Below are 22439 nucleotides of genomic sequence, written 5' to 3'. Positions count from 1 at the left end.
CAAGAATTAGTGGCGGGTTTTTTTGAACTAGGCCTCAGAACAAGATATGTTATACAAAAAGATCCTTGGTCTGAGACATGGAGGGGTCTTTTGTTTTGTTTTGTTTCTTTTTCTGTCCCAGCTTCATGATCTTGAGCAAGTGACAGCCTATCTCCTGGGCCTCAAGGCCCTCCTGGGCCTCAACCTTCATAAAATAGAAGGATTGGATTAGATCATTTCCAAGGGCCCTTCCATCTTGAAGAGTTTGTGAATCAAAGAGTTTATGTTACATTACTAAAGTTGGTAACACTTCATTAGGACTGAATTCAAGTTTCCAAGATTATTCCATTTCCCCAAGCAGTTTAAGAATTTAAATGTCTAAGGACTGAGACTTTCCTGAAAAGGTAAATTGTGATGCTATCAAACACACTCGTAAGATTTATTCGTTCTTGTCAAAAGACTCATTTGACGTGACTTGCCATATCTCTAATGCTACTCAGACTCTTTCACACCCGGATGAAAGAGGGGATTAGTTGGTAAGTTCCTCAGAAACCTTTTTATGAGAGCGTGCTCGGAATTTTTCCATAACTTTCTTACAAAAACATAAACATCCTGATAACTTACAGGTGAACAGACAGTTACAGCAGCAATAACCAACAGCGAGTCTCTGAGCTAGACTTCAGTGACGTTTCCTGTGAATTGTTGAGACTCCATTAACCCCTTACTTTTGTCTTCTAAAGATCTTAAAATATCCACCCTTTGACCTGCTTCCAGTTCCTCTGCCCACCTCACTCTCCCCCCAACCCTGTTCTGTCCTGTCTGCTCCACGTCAGTCTCCTCCGTATGATGAACCGACCCCTCACTCTGATCTCTGAGAAACCCTAGAGCAGGGTGGATGAAGATCGTGAAGAGGACGGGGGCTTATACAAAGTTGGGATCTACAAGTAGATACACTTTCAGCTTCAGAAAGAATAAAGATACTTTATTTCGAAGGATCTAGAATTTACTTGGGATTTATATAGAAGGAAAGGATTTAGACTGGAATCTCTTCCATCTTTACAAGATTGCTGTCTATCTCACTGGAACAATGTGACTATACTCATTCAAGGTGACTACTGTTTAGCCGGCTTCTCATTATGGCTATTTTGCTATAATTGGAAAAAAGTTATCATGCACTGTTCCACTGCTGTGTTTTTCCCTTTTATGCTTCCCCTTTACCTTAATTACCCACTTCATTTTATTGGAATAAGGTGCAACTCAAATGTCACCATCGCAGGGAAATGTCCTGTTCCAGCTTCCTCAGTTTGGGGGAAAACAAATTATTAAGTTTCAATAGCAATTCATGAATGTTTTCGTTATGGCACTTAAAACTATGCCTCTGGTTATGTTTACTTGTGCACATCTGCGACCTACATAGATTTTAAGCTCCTGAGCAGCTGAGACTTCTAATAAAACTTTGTGCCCTCAGGTTACAATAATAGAAAATAAGTTATCTTATAATTTTTTTTGCTTTTTGTTCCACATAATTCTAAAGAGTATTTTCAAAAGGATTACTATTATCTGATAAATATACATACACATGTATATATGAGATATATATGATATATATGTTATATATATATATAATACACACATATTTAACTTGATTCTTTATGTTATTCTACCGGTAATACTGGGATTTTTCTCAAAAATGATACCAATAAATAATAAATTAATCTGACAGATTTTGCTATAGTGACTTGGAATAAATTTTTTCCCAAGCTGCAGCTGGAAATTTATTCCAAGTCACTACAGCAAAAGCTCTCAGACTAATTCGTTTTGAAAATACTTAGACTACCAGGAGATGTTTATAAACAGTATCTCAAGATGGTATTAAAAAAAGAATCGATAAGTATATAATCAATATATACACTCATTTATAAATAACTGAACACACCTATTTTAACTCATCATCAAAGAAGGCAGACATGTTTGCAGTCTTCACACATGTAGAAATAAAATCTCCAATCATGAGGAAAACAGGGTCAGCAGATCATTCTCCTATCATCCTATATAAAAGTCACTCTAAATGAAAAAAAAAAAAAAGGAACCCACTGTAACAAGAGAAAAAAAAAAAGATGGATTGGTTTTATTCAAAGTCATAAGGACAAATTTTAAGGGTTTAGTATACCAGTCATATTTTCTGACTGTTCTGTCAATTACTGAGATGGGTGTTACTCTGATTATAATTGTAGACTTGTCCTTGCAATTATATTGGTTTTTGGTTCATGTATTTTGCAGTTCTCTTCCTAGGCACATAAACCCTTAGGTTTGTGATGTTCTGTTGATTAATTGACCACTTTATCATTTGAAATGACTTTCTTTATCCCTAGGAATATTCTTTGCTCAGAAATCTTTGTCAGATTTTTGCTCACTGGCAATCTTCACATTGGCAGAAGAAAACTCCCTACCTAAAGGAATAATTATTTTGCCGTCCTGGTCCTTGGTTTCAACTTTATTCAAAGGGATGTACTTACTGAATTCTTGACATATTAACATAACATATTAACAATTCTTGACACAACAATTTTTATCTCACACTACAAAACAGGGGACATTTATTAATTAAATAGGATGGATGTCAGGACTTGAGTTTTGAAAACATAATGTAATGATGCATCTAGTTCAAATAAGAAGTGATTCAAGGACCACAGACCTCAAATTGTGTCTGTAGAAGCCTAAGGATTATTTGGAGACTTGAAGAATCTTAGACCTTCAAAGGATGTTAGATATCCAGCCCTGCCCACTCCTGCTATTTGTGGGAAAACTAATGCTCAGAGGAGGGTCAGGAAGGGCATATTTTCTTAGTTGATAGAACAGACTATGGCAACAAGGGGACCAGAAACCCAGTTTCCTGACTCAGAAAAGAACACTCTTTACATTATGTCACCCTATGACCATGGCTTTATAATCTTCACACTTTTTCTTCAGTTGCTTGTCTTTAGAGCAATGGACAGAAGAAAAGAGTATATACATTGAGAAATAAAAAATTCAAATGAGTTCTGACTTCCCCAAAAGTGTTCAGGTCTCAGGGGCAGCTTCTATATTTTAAACTTCCATTTATTTGTCCATTCACCTATAAAAATAATCTTTCGGTTAGAATTTCCTTAGACACAATAATTATTTTCAACTTCAACATAATCTGGGTATTTTTTTCCCTGTTTTTAACATGTCCGGGTTTTTTTCTTAAGTAATTGCAATGGCTTGAACATATTAATCTCTGAGTAGGGATAGGCCAAGAACATAGAACATATACCTGCAGAGAACACGTACGTTGTTACTAGGATGTTATTAGTTTATACTAGAAGAATTTTCTGAGCACATCTGATCCACTGTTACCCTTCACAATCTCAACAGATAAAGAACCATGCATTTGAATTAGGAATCAAGACTTTCTGGGTGGTGTGGATGGACTCTATCCAATATCCCAGTATTCTGATGTTGCGTAATGAAGGGCTTTTTAGATAACAATGATTAAATTTCAGAATTTTTCGAGGCAATTTTTATCTCACACTACAATATTAGAGAACAGAGTTTTCTGAACATAATTAACTTTTATTTGATGATTTCCATATAATTTCTTCAGTCCTCACCAAGTCCTTAATTTTACTGGTTAGAGAGACTTAGTCTGCCATCAGGCATCACACAAAGTACTAAGGATTTACAGATTTATATAGCTCTCACCAGGGGTGCCTGGGTGGCTCAGTCAGTAAGCTTGGTGTTCTACTCAGGGCCTGATCCCAGGGTCCTAGCATCGAGCCCCACATCGGGCTCCCTGCTCCGCTGGGAGCCTGCTTCTTCCTCTCCCACTCCCCCTGCTTGTGTTCCCTTTCTCGCTGGCTGTCTCTATGTCAAATAACTCACTCACTCACTCACTCACTCACTCACTCACTCTCACCATTAGGGAGCTTAGCATCTTAATGAAGGGAGATTTGTATAAGTGAAGCTTAGCTTACATGATATATAAAGTGAAGAGGTAAATAGTAATTTTTGTCAAGTTACAGTTAGAGGGGCGTCATTAGTTTTTGACAAAGTATAGAAGCGTGGTACAACAGACACACCTAAATATCCTTCTTCCTTCTTTAAGGGACTTTGACTCTCCCCCATAGTGCAACACAAGTATCACAGCTGAGGGGCCAAGAAGACAAAAATAATTCTATGGGCTACCAATGAACCAAGCAATCTGTATGGTCCAGGGCATATTTGAGGGGATCAAAGCCTTCAGAGATACATAGATAAAGATCATTTTTACAAGTGGCAAATTGAGCCACAGATTTTGGAGGAAATTGAGAACTGAAATCATACTTTCCATCACTTTCAAAACGAAAATGTCAATTCTCTGGCAGGACTATTGGTGCTTTCATCCTCTTGCCTTCTGTCTTAGTCAGCTTGGGCTGCCATCACAAAATACCACAGATGGCTTCGGCAAGGGAGATTTATTTTCTCACAGTTTTGGAGGCTAGACGCCCGAGATCAAGGTGCTGCCAGGGTTGGGTTCTGGTGAGGCCTCTCTTTCCTGGCTTGTAGATGGCTGCCTTCTTGCTGTGTCCTCACATGACCTCTTTGTGTGCTTGGGGAGAGAGAAGGAGAAAGAGAGACAGAGAGAGAGCTTTAGTGTCTCTTCTCTTCTCATAAGGAGACCAGTCTATGGGATCTGGGCCCCATTGCTCACTTCATCTTACTTACTTCCCGAAAGGCCGCATCTCCAAATACAGCCACGTCGGGGGTAGGGCTTTAAGGTAGGAAGTTTGGCAGGACATAGTTCAGTGCTTAACACCTCTCCACCTGTGTGATCTCACATTTACAACTCCTGTTCTTCATAGGCTTTCTGCCATAGCAACACTAAATTCTTCAAATTCCCCTAATTTTCTACATATTTTTTCCCTCATACTACTGTGCATACTTTATTTTTGCTCACTTCTCCCTGCTCGTCTGCCAGGCAAACACACAGTTCAAACTCTTCTTCAAGGCCTTCCCTGACTTTTCCCAGGAAAAATTACTGTCTTTTATATACCCGCCAATAATACAGCATTAGCATGTCAAGTTTAATTGACCGTGGACACTGAATGCATATTAATATTTTAAAAATATTTTTACAAGATCTCCTAATATTGCTGAACTATGAAGCTAGTTCTTCAGGAAGTTCTATCGTAAGTTATTTTTATACAATCATCTCTTTCCCCGTCCAAACTTCAAGGGATTTCTGAAAGAACAGGTGCTCTTGCCTCAGATTTTCAAATAGAAGTTTGAGGAAATAACTAATTATAAAGATTATTGTTAATTTTACATTGACATTCATATCCCAATCTGATTTCCTGAAGGTAAAGTCTAATGTATTTTTAAAATACAAACTTAAGATAAACATTGCATATTTGAAATAAAAATAGTAATGTTATTTAAAATAAAAAGGAAAGAATGGGAAATTCAGGTCTCCCTAGCAATGTGGGACACCCTCTCCAAGATGATATATTAATCCATTGCACCATTCAAAACCCACTTATTTTCTCTCCGGACTCAGTCCATTTACTGCCAGGTCATCGGCTCCAGACTGTGTGTTCATATTCTTTATTCACTGCTTCGCACCTACAGTTAATTGGGACACATTGCCTAGATAACAGAAAAATCTAGCTGACACACCTGCCACTAGTAATAGGGATCGTGACCTTGATTGTGACCCATGACCTTGATAATGAGGCGTTTACTTAGAACATCTCACTACACTCACAATAATTTAACTGGTGACTTACCTATATGGGATAATACACATTGTATGAAACAGGTAGCCCGAGCTTAGAAACTTTCAGTATTAGCTGTACAGCTTCAGGCACATTGATTATCTGGTGGCTCAGTTTCCTCACCTATAAAACAGGGACAAAGACAGGACCCACCTCTCAGGATCACTGGCAGGATTAAATGAATTAATACATGTAAAATACTTAGAACACTGCCTGGTACTTAGTGGGCACCTAAATGTTAGCTATTATCTTTACTATTATTAAAGTATTGCTTACTGGAAATTAGTCCCACTTAAATACAGTCCAAGTGAATGAGCTTTTGGTCTCAGAATTCCATACAGACATCAGAGAATACAATCAACCAGGTAAGCATACCTCTATACGAGGGATGTCTTACAATTTTGTATCTCTTTTAAGAACAGAACTTTTCTACTGGTGGAGCTTTACTTACGGTCCAAAGTAGATGATCTGATCCAATTGCTGTGATACATAACATGAGTAAAGTTAAAAAATAAAATGGGGAGGGGTAGGGGAAGCTGTGCAGATAACCAAAACTCCTCAACCCCTAGTCAGTTATAGTTCTTTCAGAGTTGAAGACATCTATTAACAACACTGCTATTAGGGAGCAAGTTTCTTTAGAAAGAATAGCATATAACCTAATTTTAATGCATATACAGTAACCTCAAATTTCTAGAAGTACAAGTTATGTATATATATAGAGAGAGAGCAAAAGAGAGATCAATTCATATGAATACCGTAGGCTGTTAACTTTCAAGACCTGTAACTGGGGTCTTTTTCTTGGTGTAATCTCGAAGCCTGTATGCTTCCTTGGCCATGCTAACCAGGGGAACTGTCCTTGGCTTCTAGCTCCAGTTTCGCAGTGATTTGGTGAGATGTCTGTGACAATCAGTGTAGATAGAACTTTATCTTATTTTTTCTTCCCCCTCTGTCTGCACTGGCAAAACAATGTTATCAAGTAGTTTTACTCAGGATGGTCACAAGAACCTGGGAACATTGTACTTCAGCCTAAATGTTAGAATTCAGCAACGATATATCCCTACTGCAATTAACCACCACTTATTCTTTCCAGGCGTTCAGGTTAAAGACTTGGGAGTCAATCTTCACTCCTCCTATGCTCATACCTCATATCCAGTTTATCGGAAATACTGTGTCTCTACTTAGAAAACAGCCAGAAACCAACAACATCCTATTACTTCCACCACTACCCCTGGGGTAAGCCACTGTATCTCACCTTCCTTATTGCAATACTCTTGTAACTGATCTCCCAGCTTCCACTCTTACCCGCTTTACAGCACAGTAGCCAGTATGATCCTTTTAAAAGTTAAGTCACAATCAGGCCACTCTTCTGTTCAAATCCTCTCTACAGATCCCTTATTCAGAATAAAAATCAGGTCTCTTACAAAAAGCCATCATATGGTCCTAAGCCTGTGGCTCCCTTCACCAGCCTTCCTCACTTTACCTTCTGACCTCTTCTGTCTACCTCCCTCTGCCAGGAATGCTCTTCCTCCCTCTTCCTTCTTCATGCAGTCACCTCAGTGAGGCCCATCCTGGCTATCTTACTTAAATATGCATGTCTACACACACCTAAGCATTTCTTATCCAACTCTAGTTTTCCCCATTGAATTTATCACTAATACAGAAACTCCTTAAGTATGATCCCCAGAACCTTCTGGCAAGTACCTAGGTGATGCTAATGCTGGGGGTCCAGGAACCACACTTTGGGAACCATTGCTTCAGGAGAATCTTTTCTCCCAGATTCTCATCCTTTGTGATTTGGGTAGGGCTAAATTACTCAAACTTCAGGGACCACCAGACTACCTAAAGTGTCTCTTAACTCAGAATGACAAGCCCCACCCTTACAGTTTTTTTCTGATTGGGTAGGACTGGGGCAAGAGCTTGCAATTTGCATTTCTAACAATTACCCTTTGAAAAGCACTGGTTGAATATAATGATACATTTTTTACTAAGTTTCCCTGTTTCCTTTCTGTAAGAATATAAACTCTATGAGACAGGAATTTTTTCCTTATCTTCTGTTGTGTTCTCATGCAAAGGACAAAGCAGGTACATAGCAGCTGCTCGATAAATACATGCTAAATGACTAAAAATTGCTTATCCTAGTGGTACATCAAAAAATTTCTAACTGTATCTTGCCAGAATGTGTATGAATACAAAGCTAAAAATACTTAAAGTTTAATCCTCTCAGGCAAGAAAGCATTTTAAAGCAACAGGACACAGAGACAACTGGGATTTCCTGATATTTGGGAGATAAATTATTAATAATTGACATTATTATCTTAACATTAAGGTTAGTAACAATAAGCATTTGTGGTCTGCCACCAGCACTTCATGTAAAGTATCTTATAACAAATTCTGAGGAAGCTAGCGATGTTGCTTCTGTTTTATAGATAAGTGCTGGTTACACCACAGCCCACTTATCAGTGAACTCCAGGGTTTCCACATTATCTTTTCCCCCCAATGTGCTCTCCCAATTGGGAGCAACAAAGGAGGGTGTGAAATGGGAGGTGAGAGTTTTCTCTCTAGTGTCCAGACATGTTAGGATCTGAATAAAACTTGCTGGATTTATTTACCTCTTGTAACACTAAAGATCATCCTAGACTCTCTTCTATAATAAAAGTCTAGAGGAATGCATTAGAGCACTGGAGTTCTAGATGCAAATGTTGAACTCTACAGATGTTATAGGAATTTAGTTGTGAAAGATATGAACACATTTTTCAGGAGGCATGGTTTGTGGGGCTTGTATTTGCAATACCTTAGAATAGTTTACTCTGTCTGAATGTTCATTCTATCAAACCCTATGCAATAGCGTTAACACTTAGGCAAAGAAAAATTAAAAGACAAATGATGATGAGTTAATGACTCTTTTTTTTTTTTTTTCAAAGAGACCGTTAGAACAGCGGTCAGCAAACTTTTTCTGAAAGGGCCAAATAATAAATACTTTAGATTTGCAGGCCATCTAATTCTGCAGTCAGGGAAAGCAAACACAGATTAAACATAAATGATGGGTATGGTTTTGTTTCAGTTGAACTTTATTTACACAACAGGTGGTCTGCCCACTGACTATACAGTTTGTGGACCCCTATGTTAAATGACTCCCATCTCAGTGGGATGAACGAAATGGACCAGATAAATTCCAGGTAAATTTGGCAAATTTACCTCTTTCCTTTTAAAAACTGTTTTTTTTACTATAGAAATTCCTGTACTAAACATAATGCCTTAAAAAAATGACAAACTGTAGCATGCAAATTAAAACACATCTGGCTCTGTAATAAGCTGAACGAGTTAAAAGAATCCTTGTATTTATTTTTTACACAGCACAAACGCAGGTGACACACAGGAAGTCCATAATTTCCCACAAAACTTATAAACTTAACAACTGAGATTCTAAATTCTTATAATCTTCTGCATCGTTCCTAGCTATATACCGTATGGAATCCATTCCACAGCAGCAGAGGAGAACCTTAACTTTAAGCACCAAGTTTCCAGGCATTACTACAAGTATCTTTTTTTCATTCCCTAGTACATGCAGTCAAACTGCCTATGAATAAATACCAATTCACTTTAAGCTTCAATGGAGAAGGGAAACAAATATTATTCTTAAGTCTAAAAGTGATTCCACCTCTTTTCCTTGTGTTTTCTTCCACAAATATTTTAACTTTTAATGTAGTTAAATTAAACATGAACATAAATTGAATTCTGAACATAATCCCTTTCAGATTCACCTAACAGTTTACGATGTTCGTATTTGTTTTATAAACCCAGAGGAAAACAAAAACATGATCTCTAGTATATTCTGGCAATTTTTATTAAAGGTTAAATTTAGAATTTTATAGCAAAGTAATATAGTCTGTGTGTCCAAATTATGATTTCAAAAATCCTTAATTTATGTATATTAAGATATAGTGTAAACCCCAATACATTTTATAGAAGCATGTTTTCGTTTTCTGAAGCAGGATTCAATGGGCATTTTTAGGATTTTGCTCACATCAGCCCTATGTACCCGGAGATTACTGGATCCACTAAATGGACAATGAAAACTGGCTGAGGCTGCTGCTGAATGCTTCAACAGGAATCTGATACACAGACACAGATTTCATTGTTATAGTCAATGCAACTGAAGTCTTCCTTAAAACTGTGCTCCTGATAGGCTGAAGAGAGAGTAATGGACTGTTAGTTCTTTAAGCCAAAAATGCATGGATCTGCTGTACAAAGGCTTCATTCTCTGCCTGTAGTTAGTAACTTCAGGGCCTTCTGTAGATTCTGCACAGCAGTGCTGACATCTTCATACTGCAAAGCACTGCCAGCGTATTTGCAGTATTTCTGGGCTCTAGCAAAGTCCTCTGGTGTTAAACGGATATCCCCTAGAAGAAAAACAGAGTAAGATATTTGTAGGAATCTAAAAAGTGTTCTGTTACGTTAGGTAAATGCTTACATTTCAGATTACAGAAAATATTTAAGGTTATATAAAAACATGAAGGTTTTTTTTCAATCCTAGGTGTAAATATTTAACTAAGTATTTCCATGCTTTTCACCTTTTTTCTTACAAACATAAACCATACATATGCCAATACTAATAACTTATATAAAAAGATTTTTCTTCCAGAAGTAATAAACTAGAAGCCTTTATATTTTGATAAATTAATTGCAAAAAAATTATGTTCTGTGTAAAAAAAGGACAGCAGCTTTGGTGTTTATACTAGAAATGCTGAGCCTCTCTCTTCATGGAACAATACACACAGACTAAACCATTCAACCCTCATTTGAGCTAGAATATAAATAAAATTCTCAATGAAAAAATAAATAACATTATTGAAAAAAATTATATAAGTCATTTAACTTTTTTAGCCTGAAAATGTTTTTTGTGCCATCCATACAAAAATCTCTACAGTTTAATTATCATTAAATTACAAAATTAAACATATGAACAACCTTTAAATTATGTCCAAAATTTATTCTCATCAAGTTTTCCAGTTACACATATGATTAATATGGGTAGAACACAACTAAATAATCTGGGTAAAACCAAAAAGACAATTAAAAACTTCACTTAATCTAAGATTTGAATATATATTTCTAAAGATGAAATTAAAAACTGACTTTGTGTCGACTTTTGAAATACCATTTTCTTTAGAATTTTTTATAATATTAAGAACTGATCAGAAGGCGGGGGCACAGAATGTAACAAACAAATAATATATTTCAAATTCTGTTTACAAATGAACAGATAATATATCTCAATTCTGTTTATAAGCATGAACTTATAAACACACTACCTTTGTTTAGTTGCTTTTAATTTTGCTATATATATGTATGCATACACACACACATACACACACACACACACACACACACACATACGGCATATAATTAAAACTTTGATATTACTTAGGTAAGGACTTCAAAGTAGGTAGTGACTCTAGGTACCCAGATACTAAGTTCTGATCCAAATCATTATTTTCTAAAATTTTCAAGAGTTCTGAAACAATGTATCCTAAAGTTTCTAGGCCAATGCCAGGCACCCGTAAGTACTGAGTAACTTTGATTAATGAATATAAAAATGCTGTCCGTACATTGTTTCCTATATTTTAAAATAAAGTTCTTACAGAATTAAACATTAATGAAATTTCAGATTTTAAAATAACACACAGACCTACATATAGTAATTAGTCCAGTGTGTTACATACAAAGTCTTCAAAAATTTGTTGAATATTATTAAAGTTCACAATGGTTGGTCTTTAATGTGAATAAGAGATTATACATTCCAATTTCGACAGACCTTGTTTCAATTTTCTTGAATTTCAGTCTTGCTTAGAAAGCAAAAAATACAAATCAATAAACTAGTAAAATGCAATTACAGATATATAAAAAAGTTTTTCCACATATCTTTTAGTATTTTAGTGCCTTGGCATTTGTTACAAACACATTAAACCTAAAAAACAATTATCTTGCAGTTGTTCTGTTGACAATTTAGTCAGAACACTTTAGGTTGTATTTTTCTTCTTGAAAATACCTACTAGATTCTTCAATGGTTTTTCCAAGAAAGTAAGAGGTTCTAACCATCTAAAGCTATATATCCTATCTAGGTGGGGGAGACACCTTTGAAAATTGAGTTTACCCCACTACTCATTTCATGCTTTAGTAGCCTGTCCTCTTATCTCAGGGCAATCTTTAAATACGTAGGGCAACCATCCAGAATTTATTGGACCTGCTGGAAGAAAGCCCCAATGCTCAGAACTAATCTTATTTTTATAGCATTAGCCTTAGCGATGTTTTCCTGATGTATCACTTATTTATTAATGAGATGTATGTAGTGGCAAGAACTCCATTACTATTTTAGTTTTTATAAATGAAACTTATCCACCAAAGATAGAACTATTTTAAAACACATTATATTGCACTTTTCATGAAATAACAATTTCAATATTCAGAAAATGTGAATGAAAATATTTTAACAGAAAAATATCATTACAGATATGTAATATATATACGGCTTATAAACATGTATGAAATTGTATAACTATCATATAAAACATAACTAGATAATAACCAACTTACAGACTCAGATACAAAATGTAACTTATAGATTTAAATAGAGATGCTAGACTTATTAACTGAAAATATAAAGAACTTAAAAAGCCATGTCAAATAGTTACTTTTGCTATTTTGTAATACTTCAGGCTTCCCTTCATTTCACAAATATCGTTTAAGAGTCATTAATAATAAAACATATGATTAAAATTTTTAATTAAATAAAAAGAAAATCTGCCGAATTGTGATTCTTTTTTTCAATTTTTATTTTGTTATATTAGTTACCATACAGTATATCCAATTGTGATTCTTTTAACTTAGCATTTGAAAACTAGATAAAGCAGAAAATACATAAAAGAAGAGAACAGGAAGAGAACAATTACTCAATTTCAGTATCTGATGTTATATACAAAATAGTAAATACTGCTTAGTGTACCCAAATAAAAAAGCTTTTGAAGGACTAAAGAGGTTGTCTAATAGAGTATCTCTGAACTCTATGCTTAATATGTTGCCGATGGCTTCAGACAAGACCGTCCTTATCCCAGGGCTGGCAGAAGACAGCCAAAGTGATTAGTCAAGTTCCCTACTACAGCGGCAAGAGCCTGGGTCAGCACTGGATCAAAGATAACATTTTTGGTATTAAGAGAAATCCCTGCAAACTCAGTTGATTAAGTATCCATTCCTAAGGCTGATTTATCTAACGTCATGATAGACCATAGAATACTTAACTGTAAAAATTTCCAAAATGGGTCTTTAGAGACTCTTTCCTACTTACCTAGGTGATTTTAGAAATTCATGTCAGGGACCTTGAATAATCTGATCCTAGTGTACTCTATTATCCTCTGATTTGAATGGAAAGCATGGGCAGAATCATAAGGGGAACCATCTGATACGCAAAATCTTGCGTAAATCTTGAGGGTAAAAATAAAGCTCAGTACCGAAGCCTTATAACCAAGCATTGCCAAGATATGTTCCTTAGAGATGGCAATACTAGAATGATTAGAGGTAGAATTTGATTAGGTCAGGCACTGTGCTAAATACTTTTCAGATATTCCATTTAATTCTCAAAAATATTCATGAGGTAAGTGGTTATTCAGACTCTAATACTATATAGAAATACATAAGTTAAAAAAGGAAATGTTCTGCTTCAAATACCTACCATCTTTCTGATTCCATTCTCTCTTCCACAGTTAGCCACAAATTCACTACAGAAATGTTTAATATATTAATACTAACACACATAAACTATGTGTATTAAACGTGATAAGTACTAAGGACTAAAGAGAAAAATGTAGCAAGAAAGTGGTGCAGGGAGTATTCATTAGAGGTGGTGGTGAAGACAGTGATGGTTATAAAACTAATTTTGGTCTGAGTATTATCTAGAATTTTTCTATGTACTTAAACACATACATACATGCAGGAAGATAGTTTTAATATTTTTTTCCTAAATAGGGTCATATTACATATAATGTTCTGCACTGGTTTTTTGTTTTTTTTTTTACTTTTAATATGCTTAGGAGATCTTTTCATGTCAGAGTTGCTATATATATATATATATATATATATTTTTTTTTTTAAATATCTGCTCAGTATCCCATGAGACGACTGAACCATAATATCCCATTAATAAGCACTTAAAAGATTTTCTACTATTTTGATGATGTTGAAATAAAATATCCTTATAAATTTTTGTGCCCATGTCTGAGTATTTAAGACAGATTCCTAAAAGTGGAATATAGCAGGTTCAAAAAAATTACACTTGCAATTCTGAGAGTGACATAATGCTGCTGAAAACACTTTACTCATGTACATTTTCCACTAACAGCATGCGAGAGTCATTCCTTAGGTCTTCAATGACACTATAGATTATTGATCTTTTAAAATATTTTTTATCTATTGACATAAACCAAACTCATTCTAATTCTCAATTTCCCTGATTATTAACATGGTTGGGAAAGCTTTCATGTGTTCACTGCATATGTGCATCACCTATCATATTTTCTGCCTGTTTTTTTCTACCAAGTTGAGTTTCAGTTATTCATTTGTAGGAGCTCTTTATATATGCTCTGGACATTACTTCTTTATTTTTAAATTTCAATTTCCTCCTCTAACAATGTAATGGGGAAGAAGGAGTCTTCTGTGGTATGAATTCATCACTTTTCATTAGTCAAACCTATTAAGACACAGCTAAATCAGATACAAGTATTGAGAGATAGTATCTAATATATATTTTTTTCTCATAACCAGTTGTTATGAGAAAACCCCAAGATCATGACCCCAGATGAAGTCAGACACTTAACTGACTGAGCCACCCAGGTGCCTCCTGAATAACCAATTGTTCTAACATCACTTTCGAATATATATTCTTGCCACACTGATCCAAATGCCATCTTCATCATAATTTAATTCCTATAATGTGTGGTCTAATTTCCAGAGTCCCTATTCTGTTTCATTGATCTATCTACTTCAGATATTTTCACATCAGATTTTAGACGGAGCTTTTAAAATTGGGTGGGACTCCAGAGGGGAGTCTGGAAACCAAGTTTAACAGAGGAATATAGTATTCATTGGGCAGGTTATCTGGTCTGTCTACTAACACAAATATTTTCCACTATGTTCTTGGGTAATTTGCCAGTTTATTACAGGTTCCCTTTTGTTTTTGTTTTCAACTGTGGTCAGTTCCTCTTTTTGGATAATCTAATAATTTAGTATAGATAAGGAAGATCATAATCACAAGACATGGGAATTTTGAACTAAAGTAATCTAGTATCACCTTTCGTGATAGCTCTAAGTTTGTGCCACTATATCCAGCAGTATACAAAAAAAGGAACTGTAAAAAAAGGGGGAAGATGCCTTCAAATTTAGATATTTTTGATAATATGAAACAATCTTGGTTCACTGGAGAACCTAGCGAACAAAGACATTGAAAGAAATGTGTAAACATTCCAATATATAATACTCTTAAGGTACAATCAGAAAACACCACCCAAAACAGAGATACAATATATCTCAAAAAACAGTAGGCTGACTTACCCTGGGAAACTGTACTGAAAAGTGCAGGATCAATAGCCGGAATAGTCTGTGGAGTGGGCTGGATAGTATTACTTGCTACACCTGCATCAGAAAACCACAAATGGATATAAAAGTTATGCCTCTTAATTATATACTAGGAAAATATTTGACGAATCATGAAAGAATTTCATTTCTTAATTATTTTTTTGAAATCTTAATGAATTGCAATTTGACATACTTATATGATGTTGGAGGCTGGTATAGAGAATATGCAGGAAAATATATTCTGAGTGTTTACATTCACACATGTCTAGTGCAGATGGTAGTATGTCTGCATACTATACTATTTCATGCATTTTTCACTTAATATGTTTTAGCAATAATTCTAGATTGATATATCTATATATAGGTATAGATATATCTATATATATAGGCATAGATATATCTACCTTGTTATTTGACATGGCTACATAGTGTTCCATTCCATGTATGAACCACAATTTATAAAGCAGTTCTTTACTGATGGGCATTTAGGTTGTTTCCAATCTTCTGCTACTACAGATAATACTACAGTGAGTAATCTTACACATCGTGCATATATACACATACATATATGAATTCATTTATAGGAAACATTTAAAGAAGTGTAACTGCAAAATCAGGTGACATACAAGTTTTAAATTGACCAATTTAATGACTATCTTTTCCTTGATTTTGCTAAGTGCTAACCAAATATATTAAAGTATCACCAACCAACATAATTGTCCTCAAAAAACTTGCTTTTAAAGACACATAATTACATTAAGAAAAAAAAAAAAGGGAATGCAAGACTTGACAGGGATCTTCAGAGATGACCTAGTCAAGCCTAGTACTCTGAAGCAGCTCTACCTAAAGCATAGGTAGGTGATTATATATTTTTCATATAATGTTAAAAAAAAAGGTAAGTCTACAGCCTGCTCACAGATCAATCTAGATATCAAGCCATTTCTTGTTAAGTAATTTGTGTTTTTGCCTAAATTAAAATTTTCCAAACAAATCCCTTTCTCTATGGAAAAGGGAGTATTTTTACTGATCAGTATCTTGTATTAACTTTCAAATGCTTATTAGTACATCTTCATATGATTAAGTAGGCAATATTAATTAACCAGAACAAAACAGAAGTTACAGGGAGAAAATTTAGTTATGTAGTAAAATTTTATTTGAGCAATATTAAAAAATAGGTAGTCTGTATTTTATTAAGAACTTCTGGTCACAGTCATGCAACTAAGGCTTGAACTGACAGCACAGGCCATTCAACATGCCTCAAGCAGCAGTAAGAAGACGCTGTTTCCATTTGTCTTGATGTATGAGCCAAGGCCTGTCCCTTCCGCAGCCATCATGACAAGTTCCCACGCGGGTCTAGAGTGCAGGCCCAATACAACCTCATAAATACTCGTTAAATTAGTAAAAGTGGCATTTAGTTTATGTTATTTATTTTTTGAGATGCTCAAATCTGTTTCTCTTTCTTTCTGGATTTGGAAAGGTCTCACTTGTCAATTTACAAATGAACTGCAGCCCTGAAGACTGCAATATGTTGGGATTATGTTGGGACTGATGTGACCATAAAAACATTCATGGTTTCGGGAAAGCAGAACTGTGTTGGAAATTTCTTCCTTTCTATTATTTAACAAAAAAGAAGTGTCAACAAATAACTTCTGGTTAACTTCTAAGTAGATGGTTACATAGCCTACTAAATGGGATTAATACACATTCAAGAACTAAACATTACAAGATTTCTAATTAAGTACTGAATTTAAATTGTCCTACACGGTCTGGGGATTCTGAGAAGGGAGAAATGGGTGCTGGTTAGAAAACCAGAGAAGATTATCCAGAATTATAATTAAACAGAACCCTTAAGGGACTAGCATTTGGAGAGGCAGAGAAAAAGGAAGCCATGCTATCTACAAGGAACACTATAAGCAAAGTTACGAAAATACGTAAAAGAACAACAATAAAAGAGCTAAGTTTCTGATCTGCATGTGAGGAGCTGCATTTATAATCAAAAGGCTAGCATTAATTCTAACATAATTCTAATAATCTATTTAGATTTATTACTGAGATCTTCTTCCTCAATATTTATAGGCTGTATAAAGCAGATGTTCCAAGAGAAAGGACAGAGCATCCGCTCTATCACCTCCACCTGACCACCCACGCTGGTTAAAGCACAGCCACAGACGCTCCGCCTGCTTAAACAATCGCTCTCGCGGCCCTCCACACCCCCTGTGCTTTTTTGTGGAAGAACTAAAAACCGTATATTAGTACATACTATTCTTTTCAGCTATCTTGAGGATTTCCCTTTGATAAAAGTGTATCCTGGATCTTTATATGAGGGAAAATAAATCAATCTTAAAGTGAGTAAGAGGGGAAACATCTGCTATATTTATAAACTAAAAATGTTATTTAATTTGCTATTAGCCAACTATGAACTGATTTTTTTTTTTTTTTTTACTGTTTTAAATATAATAGAAAAAAAATCTGCCAGCTAAGAGGAGATTCCAATATCTCAAACCAATTTTAAGGGGCAAAATATTGTGAGAAAAGTATATTTTGATTTAACAGGGTTTTAGTTCCTTAGAGGAAGAGACATAGAAAGGAGGTGCCAAAAACATGAGATCAGAAAGATGTGGATTCAAACTCTGGTTCTGTCACTAAGAGATACGTTTATGTTTATTTTCATGGGATAACTGCTTAATTTCTTTATAGTGTGTAAATTAGGGACAGCAATCTCGAATATAGTTAATATAGTTGCTCTAAGAATTAATTTATGAAATAGCTGTGATAATTTTGTAAATGTTAAGTCTGTAAGAGTGTATATAAAGTAACAAGATAGGACCTCATCCTAAAATAGTTCCAAGGTTTTTGGTTTTATGTGCTCACTCTGAGGAACAAAAAAGGAAAAAAAAAAAAATAAGGCTCATGTCAGAGTTAACTGGAGCAAGATGAACTGTTCATGCCAGAAAACTTTCTAATAGAAGACTACCTCCTTAATATCTATGTTTATGTACGCCAAAGATATTCTAAGCAAGAGATACGGTTAGTTTGAATATATGAAACTACTAAGATTTTATCACTCATCTTATATAAAAGTAGCAATTTCATATGGTTCAACCAAATACAACCCTCTCAGAAGTAAGCTTTCTCTCTTCTATATACACACTGTATGACTACACATGAAATGTATGTATATATGCATCTGTACCGGAATTCTGCCCTAAGGTATGCTGTCTAACATGGTACCGCTTAGGCAACTTTTTTTTAAGGCCCATATCCTACCCCCAAAGCTGACACTTCCCTTGATTCACAAAATGATTTTAAGTGTTCATGAGCTTACTCTTAAATACCCTGTCTTTGGCACAGAGATAGGAAGGAAGAGGGAAAAAAAAGGAAAAGGAAGCTAATTTGCTGAACACTGATTTTGTGATTAGGCACAGTAATAGTGAATTGTCAAACTTTTTCTCCTTTAATAATTAAAATCACTATGAGAAGTATGACAAATTTCATTTTAGAAAGAGGCAAAACCTAGGCTGAGAAGCTGAATAACATCTGAATTTGTGGTTTAGCAAGGGACAGGAACTAATAACCAATACTATTTGACTTCAAATGCATTTTATTCTCACTTTGCCTTCTATAAAAATGGTGTGTCAGAGGCTCCGGGTTAGTGTTTAAATTCACTAGAATAGAGTAGTATTTATCTAAGGCAAATACTCTAAGTAGCTGGTATTGCTTATATTATTCTACATTGGAAATACTGAATTTTCTATAATAAAATAAAATATTTATAACAGTGTTCTGTGTAATTTTACTTACAAAACAAACTCAAATTGGTTTGTCTATTAAACTCATCATAAGAGACCATAACGCAAAGCAGAGTAAAATATACAGAATGATGACACAAAAGAGATCAGTGTTAATATAATCATATTCATCAATATTCTTCAAGACAAAAATAATAGCAGTATTTGTAGATAATATAAAGTTAAAAATTTTTAAATAGGAGAAAAGAAACTAATAATAATTGGTGCTATAATTGTCAAACAGAAAACTTTTAAATGTTATTCAACTCATGCAAAATAACCTAAAATGGTCTGGATAAACTGAGGATGAAAATTTGAAAGTCAGTGAAGTAATGGCGTGGTACTTAACAGAAACTGTAGAAATTAGGGTTCAAAGGATGACTTCTATCTTATGAATTAAATATTTTGAAATGTTTATATGGTTTACTACCATGGATTACATTTATGCCAAGATAAAAGAAGTATTTTAAGAACGATTTTTGGAAAAACTTCAAGATGTAAATTATGGCTTTAAATGCCCTTCTATTTGAAGGTAAGGGTGACACTTTGTCAACAAGTAAATGGAAGAGTATCCGTCTGCAATTTTAAAAATTATCTTTCACTTACTGACATTGACTCATTCCTAGAGACTAGTGTTATTAGATCTTTTTCATGAAAACACAGACATACAGTACTGATTTATTCAAAGATAGTAGCTATCACTTCCCTCTTTTTCCCTTCTGTCAACTGTTTATAATATTAAAAGAAATAATCCACACATCCTCTTTTCAGTTGTCTGTGATTCCAGTGCTATTGAGATTTTGTGCCTCAATGCCAGCTCCCTTCATCAATAATATCTATGTTGAGGGCAGAGGTCATGTCATAAGGAAATAAGGCAAGAAAAATCAAATCTTACTGACACAGTAGGACACTCACAAACACATACTATAACAGACCCACGCACCTCAGTGCTAATCTTGAACAGTGAAGGGCAAAGAAAGGGAGGGGAAGAAAGAAAATAGCACCACATACAAAAAGCACAGATGCTGTTCTTAGTAACAAAATATAAAGTTAATAGTAACATATGTAAATGTTTGGTCATTTCTCAAAAAACTAAAGGACAACTAACATTAAAACTTCAACAGAAAGGATTTAACAGTTTTTGTGGGTTCAAAGAGAATTTAAAGGTCTTATCAGGCTTTATGACCATCATTATCAGGCGTAAACACAATAAAAAGTGCAGTCCTCATTTTTGAAAGGAGAACTCAAAACTTGTGCAACTTTAATTTCCTACCTGTGCTGTGAGGCACTTCCGCTGGCGTATTAGCGGGAGCGTGTGCGCCGGGAGGAATCTGTATTCCAGTGAAGCTGCTTGACGGCATGCTGCCTGGGTCGTAAGTCGAAGACGATGGCTGAGGTGGCTGAGTAGGCAGGGATGTGGCTCCAGCATCTTCATTTTCTTCAACATCTATTATATAATATATATGTAAAGTTAAACTAGGTACTTTGAAATAAAAATGCCAAACATTCTTATTTTGCTATACAGACATGACAAATGGACCTTCCAATGCAATTCTATTTAATGCAACTGATAAGTAGGCTCTAGCTCTTAAAATAATAGTTTTGTTTTCTTTTCTTAAATCACTTAATTGTACCTGACAATATGATTGTCACTTCAAGTTAATACTTTACAATTCTATAAAACCTTTGCATATAGTATATTCTTAAAAATAAATTTTCTTTAAACCCGCTCTTTAAACTTATGATAAACAGGGTATTTTAAGCAAGACATGTCACATTTATGCTACCACAGACTTTATTTTTCTGACAGCTGCCTTTTCCTCAGTATTCATTGTTCACACCAGCTATTAAATGATTACCTGTGTGTTTGTTGTTCAAAGGATTAGGTTAATCAACAAAAACAAAGGAATGAAATTTCACAAAGCTAGCTGCAAAGAAAGGAGTAATAAAAGACTTTGTGTTGAATTGCTTCTTGGCCTTTTGGCTAAGATCAAGTGTGGAGACTTTGTGTTGATAAATTCTGAAATACAGACTTAAAATATACTATATTATTAGCTGAATTTGAAAGCTACTCTGGGAAAATTAAATATTGACAGTCTACTTAAAACGACAAATAGCCACTTTTGGGAATCTTCATAATTTCAAATGTAAGCAAGAGCAAGAGATTTCCGAAATCGATTTATTTCCTATCAAATTTTTAAATAACTTTTTTGTTTGATCATAACTATATTATATATTCAATGTGGATAATTTTAAATGACCAAAAAAAAAAACCACCCTACCTACTCTGAGATACACATTTTACTGAGTAACCTTGTAGATGTATTTATACTTTATATACACTAAAATAATTTTCTCTTATATTAGAGAACTATAACATTGATACACCCTGGGAAGGAGCCCCTCCCTCCACTTTTTAAAGGCACTAGAAAGTGACTAAAAGCTGGTAGAAACTACAGTGAAGATGGCCCTTTGGAGAGGAAATCTCACCAGGTAGGGTTTGCTTTCATGTGGCTTTTCACGTGCAGGCACTAAACAGTATGTGCAAGAGAGAGCTGCAGAGAAGTGAGCCTTGAAATGTATAAACCCCAACTACTCTATGACCCTGAACTATGCATGCACACTCCGGGAAGATTCTAGAGGGTCCTGGTGAAAGCAATAGCTTTAAAGCTGAAAGAAAAACAGGCAGTGTCTGAGTTCAGGCATGTTAACTGCCTGCTAGAATAAGAATCAAGAACTTGCAGAGGAAGATGAGAAAATACAGAAGAGCTACAAGACGTTATCAATAATAAAAATTAATAGAAATATGGGGGGGTGGGAGGAAGAAAATGTGACCAGAGTTAGAAGAAAAAAAGAGTCTACAGAAGACCCCCAAATGACCCAGATAACAAAATTGGTTAAAAAACAAAACAACATTAAATATGTTCAAGGCCACAGAGAAAAATGTAGTCACAATGAATGAAAGAGAAAAAAAAAAAAACCACCAGAGAAAAGAAACTGTAAGAACAGACAAAACAGATGGGACTAACAGAAAACAAATGATATAAATGATACTTAAATCTAGCTATAGCAATAATTACATTAAGTGGATCAAACGCTATTTTGAAGGCTGATGGTGACAGACTACACAAACAAATGAACAAAACCCAAACCAAAAAACACCTATATGTTTTAAGACTCAGATATGTTTATAAAAGGACAAACATAAATAAACTATGTAAATATCAAGCAGACGAAAGCTGAAGTAGCTAAATCCAGTAACAGACACAATAGA

General features: G+C 34.8%; 1 protein-coding gene across 1 annotated transcript in view; it reads right to left on the bottom strand.

The window, feature by feature from the left end:
* Positions 1 to 9061: 9061 nt before the first annotated feature.
* VTA1 (vesicle trafficking 1) overlaps positions 9062 to 22439 on the bottom strand; it is a 63805-nt gene continuing 50427 nt past the window's right edge. The window contains exons 6-8 of the mRNA XM_008695047.2: positions 20439 to 20612; positions 15354 to 15434; positions 9062 to 10153 (exon numbers count right to left, since the gene is read on the bottom strand). Coding sequence (XP_008693269.1) covers positions 10008 to 10153; positions 15354 to 15434; positions 20439 to 20612 — 401 coding nt within the window. The 3' untranslated portion in view covers positions 9062 to 10007. The remainder of the gene's footprint in view (positions 10154 to 15353; positions 15435 to 20438; positions 20613 to 22439) is intronic.

This window comes from Ursus maritimus, unplaced genomic scaffold (assembly GCF_017311325.1).
Source record: "Ursus maritimus isolate PB19 unplaced genomic scaffold, ASM1731132v1 scaffold_13, whole genome shotgun sequence".
Lineage (NCBI taxonomy): Eukaryota > Metazoa > Chordata > Mammalia > Carnivora > Ursidae > Ursus > Ursus maritimus.
Note: the sequence above shows the minus strand (reverse complement) of the source record. Positions and strands in the feature narration are given on the sequence as shown.